Source organism: Colias philodice, chromosome 17 (genome assembly GCF_061535455.1).
Source record: "Colias philodice isolate Cphi_HAF_F1 chromosome 17, ilColPhil1 Martin Lab GWU primary, whole genome shotgun sequence".
NCBI classification, from domain to species: Eukaryota; Metazoa; Arthropoda; class Insecta; order Lepidoptera; family Pieridae; genus Colias; species Colias philodice.
Window position 1 is genome coordinate 7,743,973 of NC_143102.1, and position 27,616 is coordinate 7,771,588.

The 27,616-nt window shown below is 36.1% G+C and overlaps 2 protein-coding genes across 3 annotated transcripts in view; both read right to left on the minus strand.

Moving 5' to 3' along the window:
- fz4 (frizzled 4) overlaps positions 1-16,680 on the minus strand; it is a 33,789-nt gene extending 17,109 nt beyond the window's left edge. The window contains exon 1 of the mRNA XM_089705857.1: positions 15,643-16,680. Coding sequence (XP_089561983.1) covers positions 15,643-16,547 — 905 coding nt within the window. The 5' untranslated portion in view covers positions 16,548-16,680. The remainder of the gene's footprint in view (positions 1-15,642) is intronic.
- Positions 16,681-17,288: 608 nt separating this feature from the next.
- Positions 17,289-27,050, minus strand: Reps (RALBP1 associated Eps domain containing). 2 transcript variants are annotated; one of them, XM_089706155.1, is made up of 5 exons: positions 26,713-27,050; positions 26,219-26,632; positions 24,780-24,936; positions 20,111-20,258; positions 17,289-19,856 (listed from the first exon to the last, which is right to left on the minus strand). In XM_089706155.1, exons 1-5 carry the CDS (start codon positions 26,860-26,862, stop codon positions 18,608-18,610), a joined length of 2,118 nt encoding a protein of 705 aa, XP_089562281.1. In that variant the 5' UTR covers positions 26,863-27,050; the 3' UTR covers positions 17,289-18,607. The 2 variants fall into 2 exon arrangements, with proteins under 2 accessions (XP_089562281.1, XP_089562280.1); XM_089706154.1 differs by having other exon boundaries at positions 17,290-19,856; positions 20,111-20,267.
- Positions 27,051-27,616: the final 566 nt, after the last annotated feature.

The following is a 27,616-nucleotide window of genomic DNA, read 5'->3' on the forward strand; positions in this document are numbered from 1 at the left end:
AATTTCCATTTTCATCAGCAGAGTGTTTTCTTTTTTCACAAACTCACTAGCTTGAGTTTCTAAGGGTGCTTTCCACAAATAAAGTTTGAAGCGTTTAGCGTTTGTTGCAATACTATTCACAGTTCACTATTTATTAGTTACTAGCTTTCCTAACGCGGCTTCACCCGCATTTTCAAAGAAAAACCCGCATAGTTTCCGTTACCGTGGGATTTCCGGGATAAAACCTATCCTATGTCCCGGGATAAAAAGTAGCCTATGTCCTTTCTCGGGTATCAAAATATCTCTATACCAAATTTCATGAAAATTGGTTCAGTAGATAAGGCGTGATTGAGTAACAGACAGACAGACAGAGTTACTTTCGCATTTATAATATTAGTATGGATGTACAAACACATTTTTCACTACATATTATCATCGTAATTCGTATACATTATTGGTGGAAAAGCATCCTAATAAAATAAATAGAACTACCTGAAAATGGTACCTATCTACATAAAAATAAGATAAGTTCAATATTATAATATAAAGTATAAACCTTATTAAAATAAAATAAATTTAGTGAGTAGGTACCCTCTAGTAATTATCTTTTTTCCGGTCCGCCGTGTCGGGTCTTTCACGGGTCTTGTTATGATCTTTTAACGAGCTGACCTTGCCTCAAACCTTGAAAAGAGATAGCTGTACTTTCCTCTTACAAAGTCAATGGGAGTGAAAAAGAAAGAGTACCACGCGGTCAACAATGAGCCTAACGAGAAAAAAATTCAATGACAAGAGGACGTAAACGCCAGAGTTACGCAATGAATTTTATATCGTATTTTATTTATAAACAGTGCTTTATTAAACAAATAAATATGAGAGTTATTTAACAATTTTATTGACGTGACTAACGAGAATGATGCAGACGCAGCATCGGGATACGCTATAATATCTCTTGTTTTAAAGCCACAGAGTTTATTTATGTTTAATAATCCAATATTCTCAGGTGTCTACTAAAACTGTTCTGAAATTTATGTTAATTGGTTTTCGTAGGCCAGCGTTCAAAGACCGCAGAGTAGGCCCGTTTTATTTGAGAAATATTCAGGCAATATATTATCTTGTCCTTTTGGTTTATTTTAAATTAGGTGGTCTATTTAAAACTAGAGTATTATTTATTAATATCTCGATTAGAAATTAAAGACTTTTTAACGGATTTTAAACGCGATTTATACATTCTATTATTTTCCCGACGTTTCGAACACTTTACAGCGAGCGTGGTCACGGGGAGATTGTCTCCCCGTTAAAAAGTCTTTAATTTCTAAATGTATAATACTCGCGTAAAATCAAACATCAGAAAATACTAATATCTCGATTATTTATATCTTCATCATAGCTGTTCATTTTATGACACATCAGAGTAATAATTACCTACATTTAGAACTATGCATAATTTAATAATATCTAAGAATTAAGAAATCATAAGAAATCAAACTTGCAGACCTTTAAATTAATTTAAAATATATATCACATTATTTTATTTGGATGTTTTCACATGTTTAAAATCATCTTTAGTTTCTTTACCAATAAATATTATGTAGTATGGACTATCGAGAATATAAATTTAGATTTGATCCCAGCTAACAAATTAGTATTTACTATTTACCAACACGATATCCACCGATCGATGTGTAGTGACCACAAGATGCCACAAGACATGTCCGTTGCGTTGCTACACGTCTTATTACGGTATAGAAATCTGAGAGAGGAAAAAAGACGCAGTAATATGACGCTTTGTGTCCACTGTCCATTGTTACATTATTGTATTAAAAGGAGATAACGATGTAACAAAAACCATTTGTTATGACATAAAATGCATATAATTATTATGTATATAAAAACTTGTTATACTTTAACTACTTCGCAAAAAGTTATAATAATTATTGTTTACGGTCTGCAATCTTTAGATGTTTTGGAAACTTGTAAATTAACATAATATGAATAATGAAATATGTACATAAAGTTATTCATAATAAAGTTTGATTTATATAAAATGGACAGAGCAGTTCATTTTTTAGTGATTTTCAGTTCGACAATGGATTTGTAGTTTGTATGATTACTTCATGTGTATGTAGATGGAATATAAATTATTATGCATAAAGAAATAAGTTGGTTTTAAACATCGATGTTCCACACACCGAACACAAAACTAGCTTGTAAAAACAATAGAACTCATACTTCCATATCTCTAATCAGCTGTCAAAGTGCTAACGAGCAGCATTTTAGGCGTACGATTGGAACGGTTCCGATACAGAATCTAATGGGTGATTATAGCTTTGATGATGCCGCCGCGATGCAAAATACAGTTCAAAGTAACCGCCTCTTTAACAGCCTCACTGTTTGGTTGCTATTGCTCTCGTATTTTATACAACCATAATTAAATTTTCGAGAAACGCTCTAACAAGTTTCGGCTCGGTCGACGCGAATAACATTACGCTAATAAAATGTGATTTATATTGATGAATTGTTAAATGCGAAATTACAATTACGCCTCGATGTATGTGCTGAATTTAATATTATATTATGCGTCACATACATTGTAAGAGCTAATTAATACTTTTCGGACTTACATTTTTGATTTTTCTTACAATCCCCGATAAAATTTATTTCTATAGCTGTAATTTACTACTTAATATGTTTCTGTAATTACAAATTCTTGATAAACTTAATTTTCACGTAATTGTGTTCAAAGCGGAGTGATTAAGCCATAAAAATAAAAAAAATAAATAATTTGGAAAATCCAAAAGTGCACGCCTCATAATTTTTTATTAATTATTATTTTTGTTTATTTAATAACAATTAAACCACATCGAATCAGACCCTGAAAAATGAAAGGGTTCTATTCCTGAGCATACTCAAGCGTAAGAGAAAAAAAAAGACTCGATTAGTAAAGTATTTCGGTCGCTATCGTGTTAACAAGAAAAAGGATCCGCACATACAGACACACGGACGTCCAAGACAGAACTTTTTTAAACTGTTTTTTAACTAGTTTAAATAACAAAAATGACATCAAAAATATCATGAACGTTAAAAATAGTGTTTTTTCTTAATATGTGTGTGTATGTATTATCTTACAAGTGCAATGTATGATACATAAAGACATTTTAAGTTTGAAAAATCAGATGTTTTGCGCGAAGTGACAGTAGTACCCACCTCAACGCTTCGCTTATGAGGCGTGCAATAAATCGAGGCAAAAACCAAACCGAATTTATCTTGTCTATGTAAAGGATAAATAATGATTTAATTTAACTCGCATCTTAAATAGATTTGCCATAACAAAAAACCTAGCGATCTCATTATGCTTCGAGTCAGTCAGCGCTAGCTATGTAAAGTATCTCGTTACATTAAAATTTATGATCATTTAGGCGTTGTTTAACATACAATTGGCTATTATTTCGGTCCTGTATCGTAAACGGGTTATTGTTAGGAGTCGTGAGATGATTATCCTATCTGGCGATTGTTCTCGCCTTATATGAAACTCGTTTCTTGACTTACCCTGAATCCTACATACATATTATAGTACGTGTATGTGCAGGCTAGGGGCTTTATTAAGTGATTATATTCATATGATGAGCTCTGGTAGCTGTTTAAAAATATAGGCTTTATATGGTCATATCTAAAAGCAGTAGAACAATTAACATACACCAATTAATTATAGAAACATAAGAGGGCAGAGCATCGTTATCTGTATTTTGGGAAATTTAAGTTCCAAATTTAAATTTAATGAGACATTTTATTTATTAGTGCGTATGGCAATAGCATTTTAAAGTACGAACGGGACACCAACTCAAATACTACACCCAAGTTTTTACTAACTATGCAAGTAGAATAAAACACAGAGTCATTATGTAAATTTGTAACAGATACAGCCAGCCCGAGATACTTGTTAAGCACCATATCTAAGATCGTAACGAACGACATATAAAAATATCTTACAGCAATAAAGTAATTTGTACGGCTACATTTATCGTCTCTTTCACACATACTGGATGCGGGTGGGAGTGAAAAAGTCAGAGATAACAATAAAAGCATAGATACAGGGATCCCGTAGCGCAGACATGTGCATCTGCTTAGCTGGAAAGCGTAGATTTAATTTCGAATAGAAAATCGGTGGAGTCGTGTTGATATGAAATTATATTATCGTATTAGAATTACATTTCGTATATGTATTACAGAATGACATTTTAATAAATACGTACGTTTATGTTTTCTGTACTGAATTCTTCTGTTAAAAGCAGTTTAACAAATTGTTAAAATTTCTCAATGTAAGCTCTGGCTTGACATCAGGAATTTTTAATCAGCAAGTTATTAAAAGCGCTGTTAAAACTTAAAAGCTTGTAACTGCATACCACCTAGTTACCAACATATAAATTGTATTCAAATTATTTGTACCAGCATAAACAAAACTACTAAGGCACCCAATGAAAATAAAACATTTCATCATAAACCTGTCTAAACATTTCTCTGTCCGACGCATCACTAAAACATTTCGTTCTTTTGGTACCGTGTTTAAATTACGGCCGTCGGGATTTCTGCTTACGATCAATAAATCAATAAATATATGTGGCCGTCCGTCCGTCCGTTCGACATTAATGGAAATCATTGTTTGTTTAGGACCAAATCCCTCGCTCACGAAACTTTGCTATTAAACAGGAGCCATTTTTGGAACGATCAAAACTTTGGTATTCGACATCTTAAAACATTGATTGGACATGAAATATTACTTTCTCGAAGCCGGACATAACATTTAGGCATAAGTACCTACTCATTTTTTGCACCTCCATTATCCATCAAAAGTCAAAACACATTTAACAAAAGAACAGCGAAAAGGTAAAAGTTAAATTTCAAACATAAATCCACAAAATTTATTTACCATTACATTTCAGATATTTAGTAGAAAGATCATTGCAGAACATAACTAATATTTTAATTACATTTTAACTTTTTGTCCATGTGCAATTCGCACATTGAATAATTTTTTTATTACCTAAATTCCAAGCGAAATAACTTGTCTCTTCAAATACTGAAAAACAATATACAGTATGGGTAAAGACAATTTCTCCCAAAAACAGTATAAAAACTATCTCCGAACTCTAAAACAGCGAATGGTAATAAATTATGCTTTTTCAATGGGAGAGGCAAAAAAGTCTACCTGACTCTGCCGACACCGCACAATAGCCGCCTCAAAATTTATTTAGGCAAGTTTTAAGTGTCGTTTTCTGATTTCATACAATAATTCAACCATTTGAACCAACAATGCATTTATTTTTCCTGGAAAACCTGTCTCGTTAGAAACAAAATGCGAATTTATTTTAGGATTTTAGTCTGCAAATATTATTACGGTACTGAATTTTAATTGTTGTTAATTTAAATATTTTGTATTGTTATTGTTTTGAACTTTCGTCGTGTCACTGTAAGTATATCAAGTACATATTTCTCAATTTTTTTTTCATCGCGAAGAAAGAAAAATAAATATATAATATATTATTATATGGATACGTTTCAAGTTTGCATGTACATAACTCAATGTACATGCAAACTTGAAACGTCATCATCGTCATCATCAATGTACATAACAGTAACAACAAGCTTTCGCATCGTCAGACATTTTTGTGCATACTAAAATATATTATTATGAAATTCTTCGTAATCAGTACCCATTTATGTGCTCCTTGGTTACTAATTACTATACATAATTATAATATTTATTAAAATTAGCTGAATTGTATACGATATGGTTTTTAAGGGAGATGCAGATTATAATTTCTTTTCCCTTAAAATATAAGTGGATAATGTGTCCTGCCATTATATCTTGTATTAAGTACATAATCACGAAAATAACCGAATACGAAGGTACATTATAAGAGATAGACTCGTTGTCGTGACTGTACATAGGAATTATCATCGATTTTAAAATTCCTTTCAAGCATCGCGTTCCGAGGTAGGCGGGGTAACCATCCTTAATTATATGCCTTTCCATCATACAAAACCAACAAACAAGGTATTTCAAGACAGCCCACCCACCGACACGATTATTCTGATATACCAAACTACATATAATAATAAGTAATACATAATTATTATAAGTAGGAAAATACCAACCCAATTGAAACCAGTTCGATAGCAATGTTGACAGTTCGGAAATCAATCATGTCGGTTGTAAAATTTAAAAAATGTTGACTTTAAATCAAGTTTTATACTAGTTTTGATGTGATAAAACGGGTGCGATAAGTATTCTAGAATTCGAATATTTGTATAGATGCAAGAGTTTAGCAAATATTGTACGAAGCTGAATTACAAGGTATGAAAAGTGATGGGTACTAGTTAATAAGGAATGCAATGGCTGTAGAACGTGGCTCAACAATGGAAGATAATATCAGGGCAGACCCAACGAGCAATGCAGGGTGTATCTGATCCGAGAATCGCGGTTAACAAGACGCTTGTTCAGTACAATGTATAACTTTAATGCTTTGTGGTGTACAATTTACCTCTAGACAAATTGTTGACGAAAGATATCATTAAAAAGCGTTACGTGGAAATTAAATAGGGGAGATGTAAACAACCATTATAGCTAAATGAATGCTGCTTACAATTTATAACTTTCGTCAAAAAGGACATTACTTCTTTGATTGTGTAATTATCATTTAAAACTTTCGAGATGTTCGTGATCTAAGGTACTAATAATGCACCTTTAAAAGGTTTTTTAATTAACGAGAACGCTCCTTAATCTCAGCATCACAATCGTCGGTGTACCCACTGAGGGGCCAACAAAGGTTCCAATAACGAAGGCTAGATAGGATCTTACTGCAGGGCGCAGGCGGGTACGTGATCTCGGTGGGAGATATGCAGCTCCGGCCCCTTTGAGAGTAAATATGGTTTAAAGTGAATAAGGTATGCCTACTAAGCGAATATTTAGATAAGTTTACTATCCATAAAGATGTTTACACTTAATCATTTAACTAGTATATGACATGAAAAAAACAAGATAACTAGGTCGAATTATTAAGAGCATAGTAATAAACGAAGATAATCTACGATAATAATTGTGGATGACAGATGACTAAGATATAGAAAGTTAAAAAGACATTTTCTACGTAGGTTGCTACGATGGAATACCATATAAAGAAGTCATTAGAGTTAATTATAAATTTATATAAATCATGACAAAAACTAAATTTACTCCAAGTCATTATTTATTAAATTTATTATCTATTCTCCCGCATCAACTCGCCGTCATAAAAACCGCATTAACAATGTAAGCCAGCGACAACAACCTCGCCGTATGTAAAATGGAGGGAAACTTTTTAAAGTTTTTAAGCTTTAGGTGTATGATATAGTCGAGTCGGTTGTTAAAAACTAAAATTATTCCGCAGTGAAAAGTACAGTGATTACGAAGCGCTGTGCCGTCAGAGCTTATTGCAGGATGATTGAAGACTCAACCGCCTTCGACGCGATCCTGGCGGGAAAGGGATAGACATATACGTTGGTGGATGTGGGAAAGAGACGAGAAGAGCTCAACATCTGATTAGCATCCCAATTACAGCGCGGGCGCAGAGAATCGAATCTCAAGATTTAGTGCTGTGGACGTGCTTCGAGAATGATTGCATGTCGATATTTTAGAAAGACTCGACAGTAAGTAGAATTTAAAACTTAATACTTAACAGATTATTTAAAAGAGATATAATGAGGTAATGATTATGATATTTCTCTTATTTCAGCTGAATGTTTATGTTTTAGAGCTGATTTTTCAATCCTTGGTTAAAACTTATTCGTCCAATAATGTATAAAACTACCATTTTAAAAACGTTTTCTAATTGTCCGTATTTGACAGTTTACGTGACATTTTAATATTATCGTGTAATACTTTATTGGACTGTTAAGTTTTAACCCAAGCATTGAAAAATCGGCCCTTATTAGCACAAGTAGTCTCAAATGATACTTAAACAAAATTATGTGTGAAGTAGGTACCTATTTCTAAATCTTAATGTAAACATTCGAAATATTTTCAAACCATAGAAATCTGATTACGACGTCCCTTGTTATTTACATTTCTATGATTCAAACAGTCTTTACGTAAAACAAGAAACAAGACGTGATCATTCCATAAACATAATCACAGTCGCTATTCACCGAAATTTATCTAAAAATAATCATACGGTAATTTGATAACACAACCGTCTGTTTAAACAGCGCTATCCAATTTTATCGATAACGATATCGATTTTAGATACAGAGCACAACCCTACTAACGAGCACTGCACTCGAGGCGGGGCGTTCATGTCGAGATTATATCGGCAGCCGCAAGGAAATTTAAAATAAACAAGAAATTATGAACCGGGCCTTGATTATATGCTTGGTGCTGACCCGTATAAGACTAGCCAGAAACGATCTTCAATTTATGCTCAGAGGTCCTTGTTGTTAAACGTTTCTGCATAAACATAGATCCAATATCTATAGTTACGTGTAAAGAGAATATTATAAGGTCTGCTTGACTTTTTCAAAAAAATTTAATGATCTTTGTAAAGAACATTAAAATTTTTGAAGAACAATTTGTAAAGAACATGAGAAAGTCACATATCTAAACGATTTAAAACCCAACATATTATTATAATTTAGTAGTTGAATTTTTTATCGGCACGGTTTCGTAAATAACTATAAAATTACTGTTATTTACAATGGTGTAATGGTTCCAGTCGTAAGACATAACTTCTCAAATCGCTGGCAATGATAGGCATGTTAAGTTGAAAGCACATTATGCTTTCTATTCTATTATAATTTTACTACACTATTGCTGTTATGTAGGTAATAGGAAAATGAGCTTAATGAGCTTTATGAGCTTTTCCTTATTTATTTTGTAAACTGTAATGCAAACTTGCTGAAACCATTTTAATACGTAGTACTAAGTAGTAAGTAGGTATAAAATAACATAATATAGTTTCTCTTATTTTGCATAATATGTAAGTACATATTTTGAATGGTTGGAAACAAATAAATACTAAATAAATAGGTACCTACTTAAACAATTATTTCGGTCATCATCTTCATCAATTCCATGCATTCTATAAAAGTTTATGGATATATAATAAAAAGTATGTACAAGTAGATACGTATAGAAAGACATTCATATGTTATAGGCAAACTCCGAAGCTCCGGCGCTCCTAGGTTGGACTGGTCAATCCTCAGGTCAGACTGAATGACTTAGTCAAAGCCCAAACAAATGTAAATTTTCGGCCTTTGACTAAACAATTTTCGTCAAACCTGGGAGAGACTAATTTGGTCAGGCAAACGTCAAAACACAATTTTATTAAATCGGGGTTTGACGAGTCAAACTCCGATATAGGTATGAAGTGTCTTATCTTCGTATATTTGGAAGCATTTTATCATTTAAGCAGCTTTCAAGTCTTAAGAACCGCTTAACTCTGCCAGTTCTGCACCTGATTGGTCAGCTTACGTGATTTTCACTTTTATATTTGAGATGCTTTGAGAGATTGCCGTGTGGCATTAGACCCGCCTTTTGTACGATGTGCAATAAAGTATAAAATAAATAAATACATAAATGCTTTGGAATATACGGAGGTTAGTTTGTATAAGATTAAGTATAAAAAAATAACATTTTTAAAATTTTGATGTTTATTGTTTTAATAATTTCTTAAGTAATTAAAATGAAAAATTAATCATTTTTCTGACATGGTGAGGCATTAACTTTAATGTTAATTGTTTTAATAATTTCTTAGGTAATTAAAGTGACAAATTAATCATTTTTCTGACATGGTGAGGCATTAATGTTAATTGTTTTAATAATTTCTTAGGTAATAAAATGAAAAATTAATAAAAAACTAGTTGATGATTTAACGGTCTAGTCTCGTTGATGAAAAATGCGTCGACGACCCATTCCTAGTCGGAACACCGCGGTCCGCGAGAGACATTATGAACCTGTTTAAACATGTTCAGATCAACGTTTGACCGAGAATTGCAGTCGCTTCTGGGATTGACTAGGCCAAAACCGAAACAGAATAATTTGCTTTCGACGTTTGACTGAAAAGTTAGGAGCTCCTGGGTTTGACTAAAAATACTTCAGGCAAAGGGCGAAATTGAAATGTATTTCGGGGATTGCCTGATGGCTTTGGCCAAACCTAGGATAAACCAGTCCTTCCGCGAAGAGACTGTGTATCGGACTTTGACTATAACACATATATCAAGCGGAGATATCCAACGTCTAGGAAGCACGTACATCCAACCGCACTCAGAAAACCAATTCCACGTTACTCATTACAGAAACCACAACATGCTCGCAGCTAACTAGTTCCGTACTCATCTGTTATTATGTTAATAGACGCTAGTTTCAAACAAGGGCCCGCGTACGTTGTTAACAATTAAACCGGCACCTTTCAAGTGTCAATAAAATGCGATAACTACGGGTAATTGACGAACGGTCGATGTAATAAGTGTGTTGAACTCATGTTGAACTACGCCGTGTAAGTACAATTAATGTCGTGTGCACTCATTAAAGTGCAAGAAACAAGGGAGAACATAAAAAATTGCTACCTCTTAATTTGTTCTCTAACTGACAGTCATTAAATTTTTTCAAAAGTTTCAATTCCCTTCTGAAGCATCATTGAACTATTCATGTGTACGCACCACTAAAATGAAACAAAAACATATTTCTCAACAAAATTTAAACAGAGGATAAACAAGGTGCATAACAACTATCAACATGAAACATTAATATCTGTCGAGGGCCCATCAGATATAGTATCAAAGAATGCCGGCCTCACATAAATCTACGTGAAATTATCATAACGACTCGCTTATGTTAGAAAAATCTGCCTTTCTAAGAAATTAATAACGTCCGGTGGGTTAATTTAACGATATTTTGGTGACGTTTTCTGTCGTCGCATCGATTCATGTCATTCAATTAAAAAACGTTTCTTATAAACCGTTATTCAAAGAAATGAAACGGATTTAAATTTTATAAAGCTTTCCTTTGCTTTGAGCTTTTCATTTTTCACCACACATTTTTGTCTTATATTTTTAACCACCCAGTAACAGTCAGTTCTCGGTAAGCTGACTAAAAACGCAGTTGAGTTTCGACTTTCGAATATTATCACAGATAAGGCACTGCTGAATCTCATTTGAATCACAAAGTGCGAAGTGCAAGAAAGAAGATTTAATCATTATTGCGAAACTCCTTAAGAATGAGGTACGCGTAAAAAATTGTCGGTCGAAAGTGGTTTTCGAAGGGTATCATCGATCCTTCGGTTCCTTGTAGCTTAAGTAATTTTTATGTAGAAATGCAACGTGGCTGGTTTTTCTTGACCCACCTCAGTCAAAGATTTTACGAAGTCCTTTGCGGGCACCATATAGTTTGTTTCGGGGGCATAAGTGTGAAAATGTCTCTCGTTCATAACCTTGGACGAGCATTTTCTTTTTGTCTCTGTGTACAGTGGCACATATTGTATAGCTCATTTATTGCGAAAGAGTAATCGATAACAAAAAATAAATTTAATAAGCTCTTGTAATTTATACTAAGAAGTAAACATCGACTTGAATTATTATTAAAATCTATACTAATATTATAAAGCTGAAGAGTATGTTTGTTTGTCTGTTTGTTTGAACGCGCTCATCTCAAGAACTACTGGTCCGATTTGAAAAATTATTTCAGTGTTGAATAGCCCATTTATCGAGGAAGGCTATAGGCTATCTATTATCACGCTAAGACCAACAGAAGCGGAGCCACGCGGGTGAAACCGCGGAGCGCATCTAGTTGAAAATATACGTAAATCAGCAATTCTATATTGACAGAACCACATAGGTAGCATAATTTTGTCAAATTACTTAGATAATAATAATGTAAAAATAAAATAATTTGGCCGCATTGTTCTCCTTACTTGTGACTATTACTAGGAAAAAGAATACTTCGGAAACCACACGTCTATTTTAGCTTTTATGACGTGCATTTATAATTTATATATAACACGCAACCTACATATTTTCGTGTTCAGTTTTGACTAATGTACCAAACACATCAGGATTATGATTGATTGTACATAGTTAAACCTTTCGTAACCACGAACTAGGTACATATATGTCTTATACATTTTGTGTAACAAACATTTGAATGCTGTAGCACCTTTAGTAGTTCTACCTTTAGTACCTTCACCTTTAGTATATTATTAATTAATAATAAAGTTTTTTTTAATACATATCAATGCGACAATTTACTAACAAACTTAATTGTAAGTGTAAGTTTTTACAATTAAGTTTACAATTAATTGTCTACAATTAATAGGTAATTGACGCTTAGAACATGATTCCACTAAACAACTTAAAGTCACAACTAAGTTCGTTGGTACATTAGGTGTATGAGCTATTGCAGTAATAAGCTTTCTGTGTAGTAAGTAGGTATCTATTTAGTAATCTGTGCATCTGTGCTTCGCGAAGTTCTTTTTTTATCCTCCTTCGGGACCGAAAAATAAAAAAAAGAATAACGATTACGATAGCTGATGGATGGAACAACGTTGCATTTGCAATGTGTTTCATTAAACTGGTTGTAATAAATCAATGCTTGACATCCAAGTACTGTATATTGTCACCCACCTATTTTACGTGACATTTTGTAAAGCTGCAGGTAAAGAAGTACGTAACAATAGGAAGACGGTACCTATATAGGAATCAGATTATATTTTTCAAAGAAATCACCTTGGTATCTACAATAAAACTTTGAACGAAGTGACAAAACCTAATACATCCAGTGCATGGGCGTAGCCACGGTGGGGCAGGGTGGGGCGCTTGCCCCACCCTGGCTCTGACCTGGGAGGTACCTAACCAAATCTAAAAAACTTAATTATCTAGGTACCGACTACAAAACTAAGTATCCGTTAAAAAATTCTCACTCGAAAGTTGTCAGTCGACACAAAAAGCTTGCGCTTCTATGTTGCATGAATTAAACCACCTTTGGTGACAAAAAAAGTAGTGTAGTACTGTTACCCCATTAAATAAAGCTGTTTTTATTCAGCCAAATTCGCACTAAATTTCCCATCCAATTTCACTTTTGTTTTAGGTTAAGGGTCACTTACTGACCATAGAAGCACAAAAAGCTGACAGGTGGAGGTTCGCTCCAGGTGGAGCTTCGCTCGCAATCTTAAATAAAAGTTTTTGGCCGATATCTCGGAAACTATCCACTTTAAGGCAAAAAATATGTGGATTTTTTTGAAGATAGTAAAATTTTACATCTTTTATACGTTGTAAACTTTTTTATAAAACTTTCCGTTTACGATTTATGGGCTATTTAATGAGCCGGTTAATCGTTTTTGGCAAGTAACTCTTTAAATATTGGATTAATCAATGAAATGCATATATCCATTTTTTAAGATTACTTTATTTGAAACTTTTTTCTAATGTTTTTGAGTTATTTAACGTTTAATGTTGGATTACCGGGCGAAAAATAGAAAATTTCAAGGTATGTATGTTTCGTATATATTTCGTACAACTAAATAATATTGAGTAGTTATTTTATGTTCGGATGCAAGAATAAAATAAAAGGAAATGAAAGGAAAATATTAAAAAAAATGTACGTATTAAAAAAAAATTCTATAAGTAAAAAAAAATCGAAAATTTTGCCGGCGAAAATCCACTTGCATTAGAAATTTCTTCTTCGTTTTCATTACATCCGTAAAAAACTTTTGGCCTGCCACGTCACCCGCCGAGCGGCGGCATTTTTACAATGAACGTATAACTCAAAAAATATGGTCACTAGAAAAAATTTCAAACAAAAGTTGTAGAGAATAAAGTTATCTAAAAACTAAATACATGCATTTTATTGATTAATCCAATATTTTACGAGTTATTAGCCAAAAACGATAAACCGGTTCATTAAATAGTCCATAAACCGTAAGCAGTAAGTTTTACAAAAAAGTTTACAGTGTATAAAAGATGTGAAATTTGACTTTCTACAAAAAAGTCTATCTAACTTTTGCCCTAAAGTGGATAGTTTTTGAGATATCGGTCAAAAACTATAAGATTGCGAGCAAAGCCCCACCTGGATCTATCAGCATTTTGTGTTTTTATGGTAAATAAGTGACCCTTAACCTAAACCAAAAATGAAGTTGAATCGGAAGTGCGAGGTTAAATGCTTTATTTACTGAGTTGTGTCTACCATTTGAAACTTAGAGAGAGAAACAAATCATATTATTGTATTAGAAAGATAAACTATACAATATAGGGATGAAATTTGCAACATAAACGACTGTATCTTTTGTGTTGATTTATTTATTATTATTTCAGCTTGATACCGCCACGCGTTCTTGCAAAAAAAAGGTATTTTTAGATAGACAGACAGACGGACAACAAAGTCTGCCTGTCTGTTTGTCTGTCAACACCCTTTTTCTCAGGAACGCATGGAGGTAGGTACCTATCAAGCTGAAATTTATATCGAATACTCAAGTCTACGGACTCTTAAAGCTATGAAAAAATCAAAATCAAAAGATACAGCCGTTTTATGCTGCAAATTATCGCAAATTTCGACATTCGCAAGGGAATCAAAACCTACATTATATACTTCCCGTGAACACAAAGTCTTGAAATTTGGTTAAAAGCATGGAAATATAGTCATACTATACAGGGTGTCCCACTATTGGTATACTAAGCGCGAAGGGACTTGTAGTTCTGTTTTGCATACACTGATCACGTAAAAAATACTCAAACAAAAAAATTACGCCAAAAATTTTTTGCTTAATTTTTCCTTAAAATCCATGTTTTCGTCTCTAGCTTCGCGCAGCGGGTATATACCGCTTCGCTAATGTGAGCATTTTGTCTATGAAAACATAATACTAAACAATAGCTCACGTGCGGGTGGCAAAGTTGAGCGGGTTGCTTGTTAGGGGTGTACACATACAGTTTTAAGAATTCATCTATTTGTCAAAAAAATTCGTCTGGAATTTTATAAGTATTTTTTACGTACTCAGCGTATGCAAAACTATAACCTCCTTGGGGCTTAGTATACCGTTGCTGGGACACCCTGTATATATATTAAGCAATGTCTTATAGCACAGATAAAGGAAAAATTGCTAAAACATACATTTTAGAGTTACAACATAATAAAAAGTAGGTTTGTTCGGAGCCCTCGGTGCGCGACTCCTACTCGCACTTGGCCGGTTTTTTTTGCCCCACCCTGTGCCCATGGCTAGCTACGCCCATGATCCAGTGACAATGTTTGGGATAAGTCATAAAATATAGCAGGTACGGAACCACGGCGATTTATTGTAGGTAGTAAGGTGTTATAGTAAGATTTACAAGCCATTGTACTAAACGATAATTGTTATTGAGTTTGCAATTTTTTTGCGTGGGTATTATAACTGTTATTGTCACTTTCTAAATGCAGGTTAGCATCATTGAGATAATATTAATGTTAGCATAGGTATTTTGTTAAAACTTAAATGTTTAGATTTTAGGCACTAAAAGCATTTTTGTATTAACTAAGTTGTAACTAGGTACCTATAGTTGTGATACCTAAGTAAAAATATGTATTCAATATTCATATTATTTAGTACTTATTAGGTAGGTATAATGTTTATATAAAAATATAGGTAGGTATGTGCTACTTAAGAAACTTACCACACAGACGCTGCCATTCCAAAGTAGTAAAGAAGTAGAAACACGACAGCGCAGTTAGGATTTTCCAGACCATCGTGAGCCAGAAGCATTCTTGTTGGCGATGTGGACTCTTTAGCACAGCCCGCGGCCGTGCGCCCCGCCGCCGCTCTGACGCCCCAACCAGCTGCGGCCGCGCATCTGCACAGCGCCACCAAGACCAAGGCTCGTTCTCCAGCACCTCCCCGATCACCACAAGCCAACTGAGCTACTACAGCAGCCAAAGTACAAACAAAACTTAACGCTGCCCATGTAGCCAGCCAAACTTCCGCAGCTTTGCTCTCCCCTGCCTCCCATAAAACTTCTGCGTCGCAATATTGCGCACAACGGTTCGATCCCCTCAACCAAATCCAACTGTTTGGCTTAATTAGCCTTCTACAAGCACTTCTACTGTTAGCATTCGAGGTATCCAGCGGTATTGTTCCAGATACAGTTCTCTCTCCGGGGCCTTCCATGCACATGTGTTCGTGATTGTTTTCTACTGGAAAGAGAGAACAATCGAGCTCAGCTGGCCACGGAAACCCGAATCCTCTGAGCACGGGATAACACCTTTCGTAAACACTCTCGCACAACCCTCTACATGGTCCAATCGGTAGAGCGACCTTATCCGTACACATTGGGACGTAAACCGCACATAAAAATAAATGTAACTGAGACGAACACCCATACTGCACCAAGGGGCTAAATGTCTGAAGGGTGACGTCGGCGTCAGCTTGCAAGGTATGCCTCGCCAGATTGGGCATCCCGGTTTGATTATATCCAATATTCTTGCACATCGCTACTTTGATAGGTTCACATATCCGTACCGTGGCTTCGGACGCAATGTTCATGGCAAGAGCCAATAAAATAATCACGTAAACACACATCATTTTGCAAAAGCACAGTCACAATTCACAAAAAGTTTTCACTGCATCGTAAAGTTTTCGCGCACGTTTGCAATAACACTACACACAACCATTACGGAACGCGTCGTTTGACGTTGTGAAACGTGAACGGTGAAGCGTCAAGCGGTCACTCGCACCGCGGGGCGCGGGGGCGCCGCTACAAACTACAAACAAAAAGGCTTCGGCCGTTCGGCGGGCAAGTGGCAGGTATGCACGAAAGTATTGGAGGAACTTAGGAGCCTCGTTAAGCGGCTGTTTAACTTCCGATTTTAAGTACACTTTTAGAAACTGACACTTCAAACACTTATTAATAATTTTAAAAAGCATTATGGTTACTTGAGAGCTTAACTTAAGTTTAACTTATCCCTTATGGCTTTCATTACTATATTACTTGCTCTGTGGCTTTCTTCAAAATATCTAAGTAAATAACGCTTGAAAAAGTTATAGTCAGACTTATATGTTATATCACTCATTCTTAATTTGCAGTAAAAGTAATTACTTATGTAATTTTTATTTTTTCTTTGATCAAAAATAATAAACTGTAATCGTAATCGCAAATCGGTAGAATTACATAATAATATGTATATTAATGAATGAAAAAATAAATTACCGTTTTGGAATACGGGCGAAGGTTTTTTTTCTAAAATAAGAAAATATTTATGAAAAATTGAAAACAAATAAGTAAAATAAAAAGTACAATTTCGTTAATTTTCAAATAATTTTATTATACATAGTTTAACTACTATAATAATATGCATTACTGTATATTTTATACGAAACATAAATAGGTAAATATAATGGTGAACATTAGTATTACAAAAATTGGACCGAAATATAGATTTGTGTGTAATAAAGCTTTAAGATACAAATGACAACGCATTCGGAAAAAATAAAAGTATTTACACGAAGATGGTGTACATTTAAAACAAATTTGCATTTATAATATTCTTAATATATTATACAACTCATGTTCACACTCCATAACTCTATACTATTTTTATATACTTATGCTAACGATGGCTAGCAAGGATAGCATAAAATGTTGCCAGCTCAAAAATTTTAAAACTTTTTCAGATGACAAATATTATCTATCTACCTAAGAATAACAATCTTGTGTAAAACACATCACATAGTCTTCTTTCCTTAGTCCGTTCCATTTATACAACACCTATGTTATTTCATAATATACAACATTCACAAATAGCGAAATCTAATTTATTTTTTTAAGATTTTAAATTTATATTTTCATAAAGCGTTTATATAAAAAAGGAATGCAATGCAAGCGGTTCTACCTCGATCTCACTTTAAGACCATAAATTAATCATTATGAATATTATAAAATTATTGTTGTACCGTCGAATTGTCAATTTTCAAATAAATGCTTTATGCTAAGCTTCGTACTATAAGGCTACAAATTATTCGTGATGATTATTATTATTCATCAAAGAAATACACATTTAGTTATTTCACAGAATTACTAGATCCATTGTACTAATTATAATAAAAATACTCTTAAATGTTAATATTAAAATATCCGTCTACATTGGCGTAGCTTTAGCTGAAAGATTAATCTCGTTATTTAAAAATTTTGAGGTAGATTTTATCGAACCGAATTCACTATCTATCATAAAGATAAAAAATATTATATTTTGGCGAATATTACTTATGGCCAAATTTAGAGCGACAGTTACACGAAAAAGTATATAGGTAAGCGCACGAAACTCGATCCAATAAAGAGCAGAAAAGACATTTTGAAACTTTGCAACTTTTAGTCGTTAATTTAAATAGTGCTCGTTAGTAAGTATTTATTATTTAAAAAATAGCCTCTTTTATGAATAGCTGTGCAGAATCCAAAAATCCAAATATCGAACCGAATCCGACACGAGTTAATAATTTAGGTCCGCGGCGACATCGCGTACAACGATAGAACCTAACATAAATACGATCGTAAAACAAAATATGAGATTACCTATATCGATCGAATGATTACATGGAATACGTCTATGTACAGACAGAGGAGAATAAATAGGTGGCGGGGGCGGTGACTAGACGGGGGTGGAGTGCGCGTCGAGCTGCACGCGCAGGCCCTCGCGCTCGCGCTGCACGTCGGCGAGCTCGGCGCACAGCGCGCGGCACACGCGGTGCAGCACGGCGTTCTGCTCCTGCAGCGCCTTCACGTCGGGGTCCGCCTCGCCCGCCTCGCGCGACGGCTTGCGGTACACCTCGAACGCGCCGTGCATCTTGGGCGCGTCCTCGCGGTTGTACCCGAACCCCTCGCCCTCGTACTCGCGCGGCGCGAACGCGTCTGGCGGGAACGCTGGTTCACCCTCGCTCTTTTGGTTCACTAGACGCCTGGATGGCGGTGATGTAGCAGAGGGCGACATTCTGGGCGGCGGTTGCGGAGGAGGTGCGGCTCCTTTGAACCTGTTCAAGTCCAAGGAGCTCGAACGGGTATGATTCCGTATAGGTCGCGGAGGAGGTGGTGGCGGGGGATCCTTTTTAGGCGCGTATTGTAAAGACTGCGGCCCGTCATCGGCGTGCACGGACGATTCCCGCGCGGGCGGTGGCGGGAGAACTCCAGCGCTCTTCACGGGCTTTTTAGGTTGCGGACGCTGGATGGATTTAATCTCTGAATTTCCGTTCGACGGTTGCTCGTTCTGGGAATTGACTCGTTTCGGACTTGTGAGTTCGAAAGCGTGGGAAATATCATCGCGGCGCGGAGACGTGCTCGAACGCAAGTCACCTTCGTGTGGCAGAGTGTTCGCTTCAGGCGTTACCCTCAAAGCGACCGGATGGAAAATTTTAGGATCTTTTTCTAGAGCGGATTTGTGAAAGTCGAAATTCACTGGTTTCGGGCCCGGACTGGAAACGCTGAAGGTTGGCGAGTCGACGAACTTGGTCCACTCCTTGTTATTAGCTTGCGGCTCCGGTTTCGGTGGCGAGAGAGAAGGCGGCCTCTCTTCCATCTTCTTCACTGGCTTGCTCTCGTAGGGATCATTGCTTTCTGGTTTTGGTGCGAAATTGAAATCAGCGGAAGTGCCGGAATTGAACATATCTGCGCCTAAGTCCACGAGGTCCGTAGTTATTGCTTGCTGGGAAAAATGCGAGTCCACCTTGGGTACTAAACAAGCTGGCAACACATCTGGCACTGGTATATCGTTTCGTCGCAATACTATGAGATGCATTGCTATGCTAAATTCCTCCAAGGTTAACATTCCATCTTTGGTAATGTCGGCTAATTGCCAAATTTTACGCAAATCTGGAACTGGTAGACGTGATTTCTCGAAGAACATTCTGTAAAATAAAAAATAAACCTTATACATATTTAATAACATGCTGCATAGTAATTAGTAACTTAAAGATTTGATAAGCACGTGATATTAACAATATTTAAATGTTTCAGAAGATAAATATTCCAATTGATAAATTAAATTAAGTTAATCACCACCACAATATTTTTTTTTCCTAATAAAAATTTTACTCTCTTCCACAAAGAACACACCTAGCATAATATAATTTATTATAAACACCCCACACATAATACCCACCTAGCAGTAGGACCACAAAGAAGTCCTCTTTCTGGCCGCAGTTGCGCAAACTGGCTCGCATAGTGCCGCGCCTGCGCGTCGCTGATCGCGAACACGTCGCCATCCGGCTCAACGTCCTCGTCCGACGAGTGCCGGTCCGATGACTCTTCTTCAGTGCCTCAACGAGAATTGCTCACATCAAGCATTGTTACATAATATAAAATGCCACGAAATAAAGTTAAAATTAATAGAATCAACATAATGTTATGAATGAATTTTGAAAAAGTCTTATAACTATCAATAAAATTAAGAAATCTTTTTACACTTTTTTAATAATGCATACATAGTTATTGTGAAATAAATAAAATGAAAATTATCATGTTGTGTAGAGATAGCAATCAAATCACTGTATTTGCATAATATGATAGAATAAAATGATGTATTAATTATAATTAATACATCAGGCCCCGGAATCACAGACACAATAGAAAATCTATTGTGTCGCGGTCGGATTTGGCCGTTTGGGGCTCAATGGGTTAATTTAAAGAACACTTTATTATAATGTTGTGTACAGAATTAATAGATATATAAATAGTAAAACAATTTAAATAATGGCCATTGTGATTACCTAATGAATGGATCAATTTCTGATTGTTTATATCCATTAATATGCAATGTGATACTAATTAATTGAATCGTAAGTAGATGCATATCCAAGGGCGCATTGTCACTATTTGTTCATTGTTTTAGTTCAATTATTCTGCTGTTAATTTATAGCTCTAGAGGAAATATAAAATAAGAAATTAATTTTTATAGAATTTTATTTTTGGCTATATAGACACAATAAAATGCAATAATTCTACCATCGTTTTTGGGAATGTCAGATAAAAGTCAATATAAAAATGTGAACTTACATTTGTAGATCATGTACCATATACATTAGAATTTGAAACAAAATTAATGAGTCATAATTGGACTAATTTGGCAAGACATTTTTTTTTTTTATATGAAAGAAGGCAAACGAGCATGTGGATCGCCTGATGGTAAGCAATTCCACAGCCCATAGGCATCTACAGACGTGTCCGAGGATGTGTTGCCGACTTTTTAAGGTGGAGGTATATTCTCTTTTTAAATGCCTCGATGTCATAGGCGTTCGGGAATATCGCCGAAGGCAGGCTGTTCCACAATTTGGTTGTGCGCGGAATGAAGTGGCGGGTAAATCGCACCGTACTAGAGCGCCAGAGGTCCAGATGGTGAGCGTGAAACTTGGTCTTATGCCGTGCGGTACGATTGTGGAATTCCGCGGCAGGTATCAGCTCAAACAACTCCTCAGAGCACTCCCCATTATACAGACGGTAGAAAACGCATAAAGATGCAACGTCTCGTCGTAAATCTAGAGAATCAAGTCGATCGGTAAGTGCTTGTTTGCCAATAATTCTGACGGCTCTTCGTTGCACGCTATCAAGTGGCAGGAGCTGATATTGTGGTGCCCCGGCCCAGAGATGGGAGCAGTATTCCATATGAGGCCGTATTTGCGCTTTGTAAAGTAGTAATAGATGTTCAGGCCTGAAATACTGCTTTGCTCTATTTAGGACACCCAATTTTTTGGAAGCTAGTGTAGCTTTGCCTTCCAAATGATAGCGGAACTGAACGTCATCAGAAATATTGACACCAAGAATTCCGATACTAGACTTGATACTAAGGGGAGTGTTCTCAAATAGGGGCGCCGTGATAAGTGGTGCTTTTTTAGCTGAAAAAAGACATACTTGTGTCTTGTCAGGGTTAAATCGGACAAGATTTTGTCGACCCCACTCTGAGACTTCTCCAAGGAGAGTCTCAATTTTGGACACAAGTATGTTACGGTACTCTTGGACGTGTTCCAGAGAAATATTAGTGCGGCCGGTATATATAGCATCACCAGTACTGTCATCTGCATAGCAATGAATGTTACTAATTTGTAACATGTCATTGATATGCAGAAGGAACAGTGTGGGTGAGAGTACGCAGCCTTGGGGAACGCCAGCGTTCACAGGTAATAAGTCAGAGCTTGATCCATCGACCAAGACTCGAATACTGCGCGCTGTAAGAAAACTGGCAATCCACTTGCATAATTTCTCTGGAAGTCCATAGGCTGTAACTTTCGAGAGGAGCGCCTGATGCCACACCCGATCGAAGGCTTTTGCAACGTCCAGACCAACCGCTAAAGCTTCCCCCTTGCTCTCAACAGCACTTGCCCATCGGTGAGTTAAGAAGATTAGAAGATCACCAGCCGACCGTCCATGACGAAAACCATACTGTTGGTCACTGATCAGCTGGTTCTCCTCCAGATAACCCAATAGCTGGCTGTTAATGATGTTTTCCATCACTTTGGAGAGCAGGGAGGTAATAGCAATTGGTCTGTAGTTGGTTGGATCCGATTGATCGCCTTTTTTAGGGATCGGGTGCACTGAGGCAGTCCTCCATGAGGCAGGTACAATGCCGGTGTTATAAGAGTACCGAAACAGCTCTGTAAGAACCGGTGCCAGTTCGGGAGCACATCTTTTCAGCACAATGGCGGGGATACCGTCGGGCCCACTCGACTTATGTGTATCAAGAGAGAAGAGAGCTTTTCGCACAGCATTCTGTCTGAAATGCACATTCGGCATGCATAGTAGGCGGTACATTTCCTCTGTCATCTAATGTTGAGTTGGATGCAAAGAGAGCACCCAGAAGATCGGCTTTCTCTTTGGAGGAGTGGGCTAAAGTATCATCTTCCCGGCGCAAAGGTGGAAGCGAGGGCTTGCAGAAGTTTCCTTGGACAGCTTTGGCGAGTGACCAAAAAGCACGGCTCCCAGAAGGGTAGCGTAAAAGTTTCTCGCCTATGCTGCCAATAAACTCCGACTTTGCTGTGGATATTTTCCTCTTGTAGGCCCTGGCAGCAGAGTTGTACCGTTTTTTGAGAGCACTAGCATTTGGATCCTTATTAGACATTGCTTCTGCCCAGGCATGGAAACACTCTTGCTTCAGGCGAGCAGCCATTTTGCAAGGACGACCATACCAAGGCTGGGACTTACCGCCGACGGGTACTACAGAGTTTGGAATGAAAAGTTCCATTCCCTGCAGCACCACATCCGCAACTGAGTCAGCATAGTCACTTGGATCAGGTGCAAGGCAGACTTGCTTCCAAGGGTAGGATGCAAAAAATTCCCGCATCCCATCCCAATCTGCTGACCTATAGTGCCAAACGCGGCGGCTCCCAAGTGAACGGGGCCGTGATGAACGCAAGATTGGCACTGTACTCCGAATTAAACAGTGATCTGAAGTCCCAAGAGGGGCTTCGACTTTTACCTGATAATTAGCCGGATGGGAGGTCAGCAGAAGGTCTAGTATAGAGGGTGTGTGGTCAGCAATGTCGGGTAGTCTCGTTATTGAAGAGACCAGTTGCGTAAGACCGTAAGCCATCGCGAAGTTGTGTACAGATCTCCCCGCATGATCAGTGGTACGTGAACCCAACCATTGGGTATGATGGGCATTAAAATCGCCTAAGATAATTATTTCTGCGGAGGGGATCTGTTCATGTACTGCATCAGCCGTTGTTTGGATGTGCTCGATAAGACGGTCGGTTTCTGCATCACCACTATGTGACCGATACAAACATGCGTAGATGCGGGGATGGTCACCACAGTCCGCACGGAGCCAGATAATTGATAGGTCAGTGCCCTCAAGACCGACAAGGCGACGATAGCAAATATCCTCCCTCACAAACACACACACACCAGCTCGTGGGATGAAAGTGTGCTCCAGTTTGTATCCTGGGTAACAGAGATATGTTGTGTCGGAGGGTGGACGAATTTGTGTCTCTGTAAGAAACAACAATGCCGGCTTTTCTGTCTCTAGGTGGTGATGGACGGGATTCAGGTTAGAATGCAGGCCTCTCACATTGCAGAAGTCTACGGACAATGAAGGTGGCACAGAATTATGTGCTCGTTTGCGCTTGGTGGTATTCTTGAGCGGGATTTTGCCCTCCCCAGAGTACGCAGGGCAGCCCGAGCATGAATGCTCAGGAAGGGATTCTCCAACACTGTGAAGGTTGGTACCCTCCTGGGGTAAAAAGTAATTTAATTCCGCTGCCATGTTGTTCATTAAAAAGAGGTAGGGATAGGATTTATGATGGGAATAAAGGAAAGGATAGGTAAAGGAAGGGAATAGGATGGGCCTCCGGACCTCCCACTCACCGTACGAAACACAGCAGCATTTGCATGCTGCTATTTCACGCCGGTTTTCTGTGGGAGTGTGGTACCTTCCCCGGTGCGAGCTGGCCCAATTCGTGCCGAAGCATGCTCGACTCCCACTCCCAAACTTTCTGTGCATATCGGGTAAGTCTGAGAATCGGCCAACATCTATTTTTCATATGTACCACGGGCGAAGCCGGGGCGGACCGCTAGTATATTATAAATATATTGATTCTAAATTTTGTAATAGTCTTTGTGTATCAAGACAAGAATTACTACAAAAAATAAACTTTATAAAAATTTATAGATGTACATACATATATTATTTATTACTTTTTCATATAAAAACAATTGATTAGATCTGTACGAAATTTGGTACAGAGATAGATTGCAGTCTGAATTAGATATAGGCAACTTTTACTACGCGAATGACGCCGCGGCGCCGCGGATGCGCAAATTAATTATAAACATAAGTTTACCTAAAAGTCTGGTATGTTCCTCTGCAGTGTTGGTGGGCCAGACACCTCGACCAGTTGCACTATGCTCCCACACTGGGTGTACTCTCTCAGCCACACTGTTGGTTGGCGTAGGACTTTCACTCGCAGTACTCCATGGTGACCCATTTTTAGCTCGCCTCTGAAAATTTATGTATAACGACATTAATTAAATGAATAAAAGTGTTTAACTGACCAAATTATTAGCAACATTTTGTAATTTCAGTATCAGATCAAATACTTCCAATAATAAGTAAACAACTAGCCAAAGAAAACTACAAACAATCAAATCTTTCACCTTATTAAAAATGGTGTTGAAGAGTAGACAAAAGATCCGATAAAACAAAAATTATAGAAATTAATTGTGTAATTGGATGTGGAAACAACTAATCATTTTAATAGTGATGAAATTTCACCTACATAATATGACATAATTTATTTAGTATTATGTATTTGATGAGCATATTTTCTTAGGTTTATTACTTATATGTCTTAATATCTCATTTATTATTGTTGCTTATTATGTATTTTAAGTTTGGGCTACATTTATATAATCTGGTAAAATGAAATAGTTAGTTAGAAATCTAATAACTAGTAAAAGCAAATTATCTTATTCATATTTTCAATTGAATAAGTAAATTGATGCTAGCGATTATAGATACTATTAAAAAATATTGAAAACTATTATCAGTGAAGCAAGTAATAATTAACCTCAATGATAACATTTCTTTAAATTATTTTATTCAGGTATTAAAGGCCTGTATACAGTTACAGTTATCAAGACCAATGCAAACATAAAGGTATAGATAAGGTTTGTAAATAGGTAATGTACAACTTTAGAGTATTTAAATATATTTATCAAATACATACTTAAACTTTCAAGATTTCAAAACTAATTACTTTGAACATGATTACATTAAAAATAGAACAATTTTCATTTGTTTTAAGTTTATTTTTGATGCAATAAAATTTCTGAGATTTACAGTATTTTAAAACTAACCAAAATGTATAATCAATTTTATCTTAATTGGATCATTCTTTATCAAATTTCGATATTTTCTACATAAATATTAAATAAACATTACAATGTCATAATATAAATAAATTACAAGTAAAAAATATGACTTGATGTTGTTAGCTATTTAGACAAAATACAGTTTACTAATTTGATTGAAGACACAGATAGATTATGTCCAGCTGAGATAACATAACTAAATTAACATAAAAGATATTATGCCTAATGCTGTTCAGGTACTGAATCACCCAAGATATATAAGGTTAATAAATCTCGTAAGTTATAAATGTTTATGCTAATAAATGAGTTCAATGTAAAACACTTTTGATTTAACTGATGTTAAGCCAATACCTACCTACCCTATAGAAACTATACTTCTACAGTCAAGTTTGAGATATTGTAAACTTACCCCACATGAACCACTCCTTTGTGACATTGTTTCTGATTCAATTTCAGAGTCAGTACTCAGTGCTTCCGTAGCATCATGTGATAAAGTTTGAGGAACATCACTGTCTGACAAATTTGATGACACTCTAATTGGTTCATATGCACCTAGACTTCTTTCAACAAAATTCCTTTCCCTTTTCGAAATGTGCTGCTCTTTAGGAGAGTTAGATAGCTGTATTAGGTCTGCATTGGCGTCCGAGTTAAGGGCCCATGTGAAACGTGGTAAAGGAAGGTCTAGAGGTGTTGATAACAGTTCAGGTTTCAATGCCATATTAGTTTGATGAGCTGCTATAAGTTTTAGGGCCGAATAAAATTGCTTTCTATTCATATGATTTAAAGATGAACTACTATTAGGCGACACACTTATATCCATGATCTGAAAATTATTTAGAACATATTTTAATAGGTCTCACTTTATAAACATTGTTAACTATTCCTCGACCAGGTTCTACATACCTGTCTTAGTATATCATTAGGTATATTCGATGATCTAAAAAGTTCTGTAGCTTTAAGAATCGGTATTTTCCCGTTGGATTCCTCATCGCAACATAAAAACAAATCACCGAAATATCTCATCTCGGTTTCTGTCAAATTGAGATCCTCCATTATAAAGTATTCACAACTATTTAATCTTATTCACTTATACAGTTAGTTGCCTTTAAACCACAAAATACAAAAACTCATTATCTGTTGATATAAACCATATTCAATAATAAATAAATGGGTTGAAAATTTCAACTTCACAAATTTACACGAAGCAAACGAATATGTCATTGACAGCTGCCCGATGTTCCTGGGGCCATTATTATAAAATACAGATGAAATATATCATGGAAAGTTAAAACAGATAAAAAATAACATAACAATTTGCAATAAATAAGTTACTGAAAAACGGTAATTTCTAAATATTATATGCTTAGATAAAAATCTGTGAGTGATAAAAATAAAGAAATAATTATTTAGAAAAAATGCCAAATTTATGTTTAAAACACTTGCGATATAAACATGAAAATTTCTATGGGACTCTCCGGCCCAGATTCTGTGATACAATCATACTGTAAACAAATAGGGAATTAAATAGTTTAATATTATAAATAACTAGCTTCCGCCCACGACTTTGTACGTGCATCCCCGTTTTCCCCGTTCCAGCAAGAATTTCGGGAAATCCTTTCTTAGCGGATGCCTACGTCCTAACATCTACCTGCATGCCAAATTTCAGCCAGATACGTCCAGTGGTTTGGGCTGTGCGTTGATAGATCACTATATCAGTCACCTTTGAGTTTTATATATATAGATAGATTTAAACAAATCAAGTTCTCTTGTGTTCTAAATCAGAACCGGAGAACCGTGTTACCCCGAA

What these genes read in the sequence shown, in the direction of transcription:
- Reps (XM_089706154.1), bottom strand. Translation starts at nt 26,862, where the DNA reads ATGGAGGATCTCAATTTGACAGAAACCGAGATGAGATATTTCGGTGAT. An exon ending in CTAATGATATACTAAGACAG is followed by an intron (nt 26,633 to 26,712) that starts GTATGTAGAACC and finishes AATAATTTTCAG; the next exon opens with ATCATGGATATAAGTGTGTC. An exon ending in CTTTGTGGTCCTACTGCTAG is followed by an intron (nt 19,857 to 20,110) that starts GTGGGTATTATG and finishes TTTATTTTACAG; the next exon opens with AATGTTCTTCGAGAAATCAC.